The sequence below is a fragment of the Phalaenopsis equestris genome, unplaced genomic scaffold, assembly GCF_001263595.1.
Source record: "Phalaenopsis equestris unplaced genomic scaffold, ASM126359v1 Scaffold000036, whole genome shotgun sequence".
In the NCBI taxonomy this organism is placed as follows: Eukaryota; Viridiplantae; Streptophyta; class Magnoliopsida; order Asparagales; family Orchidaceae; genus Phalaenopsis; species Phalaenopsis equestris.
This window is the reverse complement of record NW_018164478.1, coordinates 4,848,031-4,859,626: the sequence shown is the minus strand read 5'-3', so window position 1 is coordinate 4,859,626 and position 11,596 is coordinate 4,848,031. Positions and strand designations below refer to the sequence as shown.

General features: G+C 36.4%; 1 protein-coding gene across 1 annotated transcript; it reads right to left on the bottom strand.

Moving 5' to 3' along the window:
- Nucleotides 1–9,665: 9,665 nt before the first annotated feature.
- Nucleotides 9,666–11,333, bottom strand: LOC110018804 (transcription factor MYC4-like). The gene has a single exon (XM_020716241.1). The coding sequence runs from the start codon at nt 11,331–11,333 to the stop codon at nt 10,044–10,046; it is 1,290 nt and encodes a 429-aa protein (XP_020571900.1). The 3' UTR covers nt 9,666–10,043.
- Between the last annotated feature and the right edge of the window lie 263 nt (nt 11,334–11,596).

The window sequence follows — 11,596 nt, the reverse complement described above, 5'->3', positions numbered from 1 at the left end:
TAAAATAAACTAACTTGCTACATCTTTTGATTAGAGTCTATGTGATCTAAATGGGTTTGGATTCATGAGCTTTTATTCATGAGATTGTGCATGAGGGGGGCATAGGGAAGGCTTAAATGCTATTTTGTTGGCACTTATGGCTGTTAAAAAGTGAACTTATTCTAACATTTTAGGGGTTTAGAATCTTCGAGTATATCTAGGAGTGTAAATGAGCGAACAAGAATCTATCATCTATTTTTGTTTTGCTCGTTTGAACATTTTTGTTTGTAATTATTCGTGAATAGCATATTTGTGATTGATTCGTTTGAATTTATGTGTGGATTGTGTTTGGCTCTTGTTTAGCTTGAAATATTTGAAAAAAAAAAAACTCAATTTTAAGTATCTCAAAGAAAACATAAAAAAAAATTAGAACTTAAATTTTATCACAAATTCATGATTTATATAGTTTATATAAATATATGAAAATATTGATAAATATCATTTATTTAGTTACTCAAATATTTGATACAAAATAAGCCAAACATAATCGCATAAATTTCTATTCGTGTTCGATACGATTATAAATCAAGCTCAAAATCTTTGGTCATGTTCGACTATCTTATTTAATGAAAGATTCAAACAAGTATTTTTAATAAGCGTAATAAGAGCACGATGATAATTAGTTTTTTTTTGACAGCCCAACCTATGCTTCCCTATTATATTTTTTTATTGCTCGTTACTTAAGATAGATTGCTAAAAGTGTTTGTCATTAAGCAAGAGTCAGTGGGCGAATTAAATATTCTCTTAATTGTATGGTAGATTAGGTGATCAATAAGGTGAAAATTGGTGCCATAGTTAACAACTATCAGATGTCAACTTAATGTGCATCTAACGATAATTGATGAAGAACATTGGAAGTTAGGTGATGATTTACTCTATTATTTTTAAATAGAAGGTAAGTTCAAGTGATTGGTATATTGGAAAATAAATATCACTTGCAAATAGGTATCAAGCAAAGATTGATGATGAAGAACTAAAATTGATCAAAGACCAATGACCACCTCAATTGTTCTTCTAATTGTTAGAGAGAGCAAGCAACATAGAAGGTTGGTTTTAGACATTGGTTGTTGATGGGAAACGATCATCACTCTTTAATTGGAAGACTTTAGAAACAGATTAACTCTAGTAAAACAATTTTGGGGCATAACTGACAACAAGCTTAGTTGCTTTTTTGATAGTAAGTGTGCCCAAGTTTAATGTTACTTTTTCTATGGTCATTAGAAATGGGCATAATAAGAGACAATCTTAATCAAGCACTAATATCAAAGAATGACAACATTAAGCATCAGGAAGTGACAATGATGGAGTTCTATATTGATCAAAAGTTGATAATGATCATGTAGAGTCATTGGAGAATCTTCAAAATTTAAGAATCCTTTTATCCAAAATATCTATGTAAAATTATAAAAATATGTCTGTTCAAAAACTTTTTGAAGGAGAATTATTGTCATTTTTGTCAAAAATTTGAACACGCCATCAAATAATTCAAAATCAACCTTTTAATTATTTGTTTTTTATAACATCTTTTTTTCTTAATATATTAAAAAAATCATTGTGCTTGTTTTTGACCGTGTGCATAATATATATGAGGACAATTAACACATAAGCTAGCTTCAAAATTTTTATAATAATGGTTCCTAATGTAAGTCAATTTGGATTGAAGTTCATGGTTTTTAGCATCCTTGGGTTCATTTCACTAAACAACATTATCTTAACTAAAAATTTGTTCAAAATATAGCATGTATTATCTTATAGTTAATTCCAAAAGTTAACTCAAAGACTTGAATGCTTCAAGATCTAAAAATTAAGAACAAAATTATATTTAAATAAATGAATTATTATCTGGTAGCATATTAGGTACCAATATAGATTCTTGAGCATAATAATAATCATCTTCTTAAAAATTTAGAACAAAAATCATAATTTTTGAAAAATTTAATGAAAGAGGACTCTATGGGCGTTAATATGATTAATTCATTGAGAAAATATGTTTTTCCGCTCAATCATAATTTTATATTTTATGAAAGTCAACATAACACTCAAATATTAAAAGTCTTAATTTAAACTATCATGAAATAGATCAAAACAACTTTAAGAGATTTTATTTAGGCTCAAAAGTACAAATTTTAAGTTCACAATATCTACAATTGATCATATTGTCTCAAAATATTTAAAAACATATTTGTGCTAAAAAATTAGCTATCCTCAAATAATAAAGCATGTAATATTGTTTTCATTGTACATTTTGATTGCCATATAATGTCGAGTATCAATTTGGCTAAAGTTATAATTAAGTTGAAGCATAGATGGAAATAATTGTAACATGTTTTCTAACTTCTTACACAAATCAACCAATAAGGTAAAATTTCAAAATTTCAAAACAATGATCACAACCTTAAAAACAAAGCAAATCATCATTAATAAAGCATGGTAAATGATGTCAAGTAAATTGAAGTGCTCTAATTTGTTTATTATTAAGATGATCTACATACATACCCCTCAACTCATATGTATTCACATCACTTCAAAAATGCAACTAATTTAAAGTTTAGTACAGAGTTCATGCGTTGGATATCTAAATACATAGGAATTTGGTGCCATGCATGCAAATGGCCTGACTTTCTTTGCCCTTTATGTCCTGAAACATGAAAGCGTAGTTTTTTCCTCGAGTTCCACATTGGAAAATAAGTGATTTGACAGTTTAACATGAAAGCGTAGTTTTTTCCTTGAGTTCCACATTGGAAAATAAGTGATTTGACAGTTTTCTTTAAGTTGCAAACTTCTTTAGTTGCAAACCGTGGCCAAATTCGAAGAGAAAAAATCTCATTTGCCCTTGAAAGCAATAGAGCACATAAAAATTAATGAGTTTTTATAGTAGAAAATACATTCACTTAAACGAGCCGAAGGATCTTCTAAGTTCATCACTTCAATTTTGTTTGTGGTTAGGGTGTAGACGAGTCAAACTCGAGCTACTTTCAATTTAAGCTCGATTAATTTTATGAAGCTTGAGCTTAAGACTATGAGTTTGAGCCAGCTCCTGAACGGGCTTTTTAATATAAAAGAGAGAAAATGATATTAATTTTTTTAAAAAATTACAATAAGTTGATAGATAGAATGAATAATTAGGAGATAAATAATAAAAAATCACGTAATATATAATAAAAAAATATTATTTTCCTAACATTTTTAATATTTTAAAGATACAACTTTGAAATTTAATATAGTTTGAGTACATTTTATGTTAATATTTTCTTAAACAAGTCGGCTCACGAGCTAACGAATCGAGTCAAGGTTGGCTTGAGCTTGACTTATTAGCTCATCAAGCTCAATTCACGAGCATGTGGGTGTTTGTGCATTTGATAGTGTAATCTTTTATTGATATTAAAAACTTGATTTGTGCGTGATATGTAAGCACGTAAGAATTATGTGTTATGTATTAAATGACCCTATTCAAAAAATTAATTTTTGAGTGACAAATTGAAAACTAAATTGATACTAATTCAACCCTTGATTTATCCCAAAATTTTAAGGAAATATTTACATACATGCATGATACATATCATATAATTCTTATTTATTTACACATTTAAATATTTAATCTTCATTATTTTTTTATATTTATAACACTTAAGCATTGAAAGATGTATTTTACTTCTAACAAGATAATAATAATGAGATTTTTAATATGATATTAATAATTTGAGTGTTATAAATATATAAATCAAAAGTTTAGATGTTAGATATGTAACATAAGAATTGGGTGGTATTCATGTACATTTTAACATAAATTTTTTTTATAATTATAAATTATCATATAATTTAATTGATGGCTATAATTTTTCTAAGAAAAAAATAAAATATTATTAAATATTTTGAATTTTTTTAAAAATAAATTAATTTACTTTTACAAATAAAAATAGAAAATAAAATTAGATAATGTCAATTGTGTCTACTATCTTACGTGTTAGGTGTTACTTTTGTCATTTATTTATTTATTTTCTTAAATCGAATTTTATGATAATTAAATTAAAATTATCAGATCTTCCACAGTACTAATGAGCACATGGAAAAAATATTGCATTAGGACTCCGCTCGTAGAATTACGTGCGGAGTCCAATAAAATTACAACACGTGGAGGTGACAAAAAAAAATCGGTCCGGTAACATAAGAGAATATTCCTCTCATGTTATTCCGTGTTATTCATGTGTTATTGTATGTTATTCAGGTGTTATTGTGTTCTGAGAATCTTCCCGGTATTATAATAACACAATAACATATCAATAACATTTGAATAACACACAGTAACACCTGATTAACAAGGAGAAACATTCTCTTGTTATCGGATATATTTTATTTATTTATTTTATGTCACTACCACGTGGCGTGATTTCATTAGACTCTACACGTAACTCTACGTGTGAAGTCCTGATATAATATTTTCTCAATAATTTTTGGTCTAGAATAATCCCAGTACTATTATTTACAATTCAAAAACGTGTAAAGTCCTGATACAATATTTTCTCGATAATTTTTGGTCCAGAATAATCCCAGTACTATTATTTACAATTCAAAAAGTATCCGAAACGTACATAGAATGATTGATAGCACTACATAATCGAAATAAAATTATGGAAGGATTTGTGGTAGTACAAAAGTATTTTTTTCTTGATATTAGAATAACACATATTATAATTTATTGTTTACTGTTTTAAAAAAAATCTAAATAATTATTTAAATTAAATGGAAGCAAATGGCAACATAACATTTACCAGCTGTTTATTTTTATGGTGATGACTGTTAAATAGGCACTTTTATAAATGATCAATTTTGAAATAAAATTTACTCTATTCATTTTTTCACTAAGTAAATAATGTCATTCAAATAATATTTGAAGATTGATATACATGCCAAACAATTCATATGGTCTGAGATCTAAACTTTAAATTTTGTATTCATTTATCTGCATAAAAAAATATATTTCAGTTGTTAAATAAATAACATTCGTAGACCACAAAGGCCAAAGACGGGATCTACATGAGTTGTGATGATGTTTGTAGGCCATACAGGATAAAGTTTGAAGCACTGAGTTATGTACCACATAGAATGTAGTTTGTCATATAGTTCTTAGTAGGGGCAGTAAGGAGAGAGATTCAAGAGTTTGAAAAAAACCATTGTATCGTAAGCGTGGCTGATGTAAGCAGTTATTGTTGGGTTCGTTGCTACACCGTCATCGGGGTGCGCATTGCCTCATCTTTGGGGTGTGTCGTTTACTGCTATGTAGGGTGATTCTTTGTTCTGCATATGTGATTCTCCAACACACGTTTTGACTCCACAAGTAATTTCATTGTAAGAAGTGGGTGGCAACAGATGGTGATCGACGATGGCCGACAAATGGTGGTCGGCGGTTGGAGGAGTGATCAATGTTTGCTAACCTTCGGTGAAGAACACATGGGTTTTACTCAGTATCCTCCAAGCTTAGCTCTTCCTCTGGTTCAAGGTTTAGGTCCATGGTCTCGATCCCCTCTCAAGAGGGCAGTAAGGCACTACTGGGAAAAACCTCCCTAAAATAAGAAAGGAATTTGAACTACTCTATCAGAGGGCCCATAGATGTTCCCTCGATCGAACGACATTTTGTGAACAATTGAGTGTCTTAATGATGTCAGAATTGAGTGATCATAGGCTCATTGTATTTGTCCTGTCGAGATGTTCAGTTTGACAATAATATTGTCAAATTTAAAATTCATTTGACATTCCAATTAGGCCCCGAAAGCTTTCAAAGACAGCTTATAATTAATGAATTAACCCAGGATTGATTTGATTTAGGTTAGTTAACTTTTGTGATCATCATGTCTGTCTTGTCTAGCCGATCACTTTGATTTTAACTTTATTGAAATTATAGTTCTAAATGATTTTTAATTTGAATTTGAATGTTACTTGACAAGAAAGGAGCTTTAGTGGCCCTTGCTTTACGTAGTGCAATAACAAGGCTGAAAATAACCGTATTTGGGTGCGGCATGACCGCTTCTTAGTTAACACAGTGGGCTTTGATCTCTTTCCAAATATTCATGTCAAGTATCTTTTGCATATTGCATCAGATCATTTATCCATCCTCCTCATGTTTCATTAGATGGAGCATCCCCATCTATAGAAATGGATCAATTTTAAAGATGCCTGGTTATCCTATCTGAAGGCTTGGAGAAAGCTAGCTTCGAGGTCTAGGCTGAGATCCTCTCCAATAAATAAAGTAGAATCTTGAAGGCCTTATATTATTGAAATAAATACAAAATGAAAAAGTTGGGATCTTTTAAAATGTCAAATAGAAATGGTGATTAATAATTAACAACACATGGAATGTGCTGAAGGTGGCCTCCAACTGGAGCAAGTGGAAGTATTGTGGGCGAACGTCCACGAGTTTAACATTGTTCTGAACCAAATTACCTCTTTGCGGTAGCAAAGGGCTAAAGTGTGATGGTTGAAGGAAGGAGGTGCTATCTCCCATTTTTTCCACTCAGTTGCAAGTGGTGGGAGGAATTCAAACGGTGTTAAATGCATTTAAAATGCAGATAGGGCATCGTTCGATGATCCCCACGTGATTGCTAAAAATTTTTCTCAATTTTTCTAATGAAATGGGAGGAAAAGGAGATTATTTTGTCTAATTGGCTTGCTCTTCATCCCCCCACTGCTCAAATGTGCATATTTGAGGATCTCTTAGTCATGAGGTTACATATGAAGAAATTTGGAATACGGTTAGGAGCATGGGTGCCAATCTTTCTCATGGATTGGATGGGATAACAACCTCCGTGAGGTGTGTGTGTTGCTGTGCAGGAATTCTTCTTGATTAGAAAAATGACGTTGGAATGAAAAGATGCCCTGATTGTAATTACTCCTAAGGTTGAGAATGCTAATCTTCACACCAATTTTAGACCTATCAGCTTATGTCAATCCACTTACAAGATTGTGGCAAAGATCCTAGTTAACAGGTTCAAAGGGCTTCTTCTGTTCTTAATCTCCAATGAGCAAGGTGTGTTTGTTCCTAATAGGTCCATATCTAATCACTGTCTTTTGGCTTAGGAAATGATGAGCAAGTTCCAACATTCCACTTCCTCTATAGGTTTCTTGGCTAACATAATGAGCTAGAAGACTCTTTGAAGGGTTAAGAGTTGCGGCTTCCGACAAGGTGCTCGTTGTCTCCTTATTTATTGTGGTCTAAACTCCTATCTAGAGTGTTGCAATGACATAGAAGTCTGTTCAGGATGGCTATGTCTCCACAAGGAACCCGTGTCACTCACTTCTTGTATGCTGAAGACATCCTGTTTTTTTAGAAAGCCTCCATTGGAGCGGCCTGAAATCTTAAGGCTAAGGTTGATAATTCTAAGGCAGGACTGGGGTTCTCAAATTGTTGATTAATTAAGCTAGAAAGCCTTGAGTTGGAGAACAAACAAGATCTCCAGGTTCTTGTAGATAAGAGGGTTGAGGAGCTTGAGTATTTGGGGATCAAACTCTACATGAGGAGACTTACTGTTGTTGATTTTAATGACCTTATAAACTAGGTAATTGATAAGGTTCAAGGTTGTGGAAATTGCCATTTGCTTCTCATGGGGAGGACCACTTTGATCAACCACCTGTTTCTTCTTATGCCCACCTATTTCATTTAGCATTATGATCCTCCTAAATTTTTTTTATGGGACAATATTTTTGGGACAAAGACAGAAGCTAGAGAGGCCTACACTTTATGTCATGGAGAAAGATGTGCACCCTGAAAAATTATGGCGGTATGGGGCTTCAGACGACTGTTACTTGTACGTGCCCTTTGTGGGCTTGCTTAGCTTAGAAATTCCTTACTAACTTGCAGTTTCTCTTATAATTGCTTAGTGGAGAAGTATGGAAAAAATATTTGGGATCAGCCTAATAAACGAATGGACTCGATTATGTGGAAAATCATTATTAGTGGAGCGACTTTACTCAGTAAAATCATTAGGTGGGATGTGGGAAATGATGAAAACATTGACAACTTACTTGACAAGTGGATTCTTGACCAACAACAAAATAAGTGGCCTACCCTGGTGGATGTCTAAACCAAAAACATGTAGATTTCTACACTGATCTTTGATAGCCAGTGGGCTGAGGGGATGCTCCATCAATGTTTTGGGGAGGAACTTTGTAGGATCATTCAACAAGTATAGTTTCCATGCCAGGAGCAAGTTGACAAGATTATGGTCTTTCCTACATACTTGGGGAAGTCTGTCATGGCTTTGGCCTATGATAGTTTGTTCAAACAACAACCTCCGTTTGATTGTTGGTTCTGGAAGCTTAAGCTTTGCACTCGTGAGGCTTTGTTTTGGAGGTGAGTCTTTATGGATGCAATCCCGACCAACTCGCGGCTATTTAGAAGAAGGATTGGTGAGGACACCACTTGCCCTTGGGGATGTCAGGATGCAGGAGATCGTGATAATGTGGTTATTAAGTGTGAAGTCCTTGTTGTCATTCCCCAATCCTTACAAATATGGGGTGTTGGGATTGCTAATTTTAGTTACTTTGATGATATTTGTAAAGAGATGGGTGCCTTCTTAAAGCTCTGAGGTTGGTGGGGAAGATTTTTCAGTTCTGCGATTTATCATAGTTGGAGAGCTAGAAACTTTAAGAAGTATGGACAGCCCTTCGAAACACCGGTGGTCAAGGCAGCTATGATCCTATCTTCCCTTACCATCACTCAGTCTTCTACTATTTTGGAGCGCTTGGGAACCTCGCAGCCATTTAGGCTTTATTCCCTTTTATTTTTGGAGCCCTCCCTCTCAGGCTGGTTGAAACCTAATGTTAATTGGGCTCTTTTGCCTTTCGGCCTTGCTAGCAAGGAAGTTATCATTTGGGACGAAATTAAAAATTACTTGTTGGTTGTTGGTCGAAGATTGTTGCATTGTGACGGTACACATGTTGAACTCGAGGCAATGTTGTTCCTTGCTTCTTTACTTCAGCCTTGGATGTATGAGTCCTGCAGGATCACAGTGGAGTGGGGCAAAAACAACATTATTGATCTTCTCCGTAGCACGTTGTATATGAAAACCTGACCACACCAACCTCCTCATTTGCCTAACTCGGGCTTTCTTACTGTGTTTAGACATGTTCTTTTTTGTCATATAGGTAGATCTTACAACTCCGCCGCTCATTTTTGTGCTCACTCAGCTTTCGAGAGAGACTTTGTTCTGTCTTGCTTAGATGAGAGTCATCATCTTTTTTGTTTTTTTAAATAGTGGTAGACCGCCTTGTACCTCGCTTCATAGCCTTCTTTTGTAATTTTTGTTCTTTCCCTTTTAATACAATATGATCACTTATTAGCAATGGAAGTAGATAAGAATTGTATGATATATATGTAAAAGTCCCATATTTGCATTGCAGCCACTTCCAACTTAATATTTTGATTTGTGTAGAAACCTATAAATTCAATGATATAAACTTGATATTTAACTGAAAGTTAGCTAATGCCACCTAAACAGAAACCAAGCTGTGAACTAATCATACGGGAGTCATTAATTATTTCATATATAAAAATAAGTAAAGAAAAAAAGAAGATTAACAAATCAACAAACCGAGACTGATCGATTCCATGAAAATTTGCCAATCAGACGAACCCATTTTCTTATAATTATTCCCACCCTCGGCTCCATAGAATCAGGAAGACCAGAATTATCATTTTGCATTTTTTTTTTTGGATTATCGAGCAAATCTTTTTTTGGTATCATGAGTAAATCTCTCAATTATCAGATGATGCTTTTGCAATTCCTTGCTCTGTATTTTTTGCCAAAAAAAATAAGAAAAAAGATTTAATTTATAAACCCTGCCTTAAAACACTCATCAAACCTCAAATCGAGCTCCAACCCTACAAGAGATTCAAAAAGGAACAATCTTGGGACATAATTCCTTTTTTTCCCCACATCTTCTTCTTTATTCTCCTATGTTCAATCATCATAGCTCGCCGGAATGGCGAGCGGAATCCCAAAGTAAATTAATCAGTTCTTCTCAAGTCGCGCAAGCAGAGCACACCGGAGACTCTCTTCTCCCTGTTGGGCATCGGGAACGTGAACAACCACATCCTGTATCACCATATCCTTCACTCCAGAAACCGTGGCGTGATGAACCAAGAGGTCGAGATCACGCAGAGCCGCCATTAGCCTCGCCGGAGGATGGCTTAAGTTCTCAGATTGAACCCTGATTATGGCGTCGGAGCAGAGAAGCTTCACCTCAACTTCAATGGTCGCCGGCCCGCCGCTTATGATGCTCCTCGGAGATCCACCTTTTTCCACCACTACCTCTTTCCTCGCTCGCTTAGCTTCTGCTTCCAGCTCCTCCACCTTCGCCCGCAAATCCTTGATGTACGAAACTGCATCTGCAAGAAGAGAGGCCTTGTCCATCCTCGACACATTGGGGACGACTGATCTCAGAGAGTAGAAACGATGATTAAGCTTCTCCCTCCGCTGCCTCTCCGCCTCCACGTGATTCACCGGATTCTCCCGCACGCTCCCAGGCTTTCTCCCCCTTTTCTTTGTCCGCCGACGCTCCGCCGTCCGCCCAGGATCCTCCGAATCGGAATGCTCGGAGTCCAAGGACGACGATAGACCGGCCAAGTTCCCGACTTGAGCCTTGTTTACGGCAGAGAGAACGGGATCAACGTCTTCGGTGGCGAACAAAAGGGAAGCTTGCTCGACGAGTGCCCAGCTCTCACCGACGACATCACCGGAGCCGAGCTCCAGAACGCCGCCAGCGGAGGGGATGAAGACGAGAGTCTCAATGCCGTGCAGCTGCGCTTCACTGGAACGATCGCAGCCGCAGGTTTGCAGAGCGTGAGCGCCGGCTAACCAGACAGGAGCCAGGGATGTGTAAGCGCGAGCGGGTGCCGTCGCGGAGTCTACTGAGAAAGAGCGAGTTAAGGAAACCACGTAGAACCACTCAGCGTCGTCACTGTCGTTAGCGAGATCACCGGCGGCAGTTACAGAGGCCGCGTCGGCTGAGTGCTTCCGGTCGTCGTCGCGGGTGCCGCGAAAATGGCCGTCGCCGAAGCAGAGGAGAGTGCGATCAGGGGAGGCGCGCCAGAATATGGCGTAGGTCCACCATTGGGGTAGGGAGTGAAGAAGGTATTGAAGGGCGGGCTGCGGCGGCGGCGGCGGAGGTTCGGATAACTGGACGGTAATGGGGGTAATGGGGTGAATGGAGAAGAAGGGGGGTGGAGGCGGGGGGTGTGGAGGGGAGCAGGATGAGGAGGGGGGGAGGAGGTATTCCATTGGGGAGATGAGCTCTTCCATTGCTGACCAGGGAGTGGGGTTTGCGACTGAGCTGGAAAAGTGAAAGCAGGGGAAAAGGGTGTTTGTCGGTTATTTGGGTGGGGGAGGGGAAAGGAGGGGGAGGAGAAAAGCTTGGCGATCGGGTTGGGTTCGCGGTCGGCCTGCCTCGCGGCAACATATAACCTGATGGGAGTGATGGGCCGTCCGGCACGTGCTCACAAAGGTGCCGAGGAAAACCGTGAATCGTAAATTTGTGATAAATGTACTATTATTATTATTATTAT

Excerpts from the sequence above, each read along its gene's own strand:
- LOC110018804 (XM_020716241.1), bottom strand. The coding sequence starts at position 11,333 with ATGGAAGAGCTCATCTCCCCAATGGAATACCTCCTCCCCCCCTCCTCA.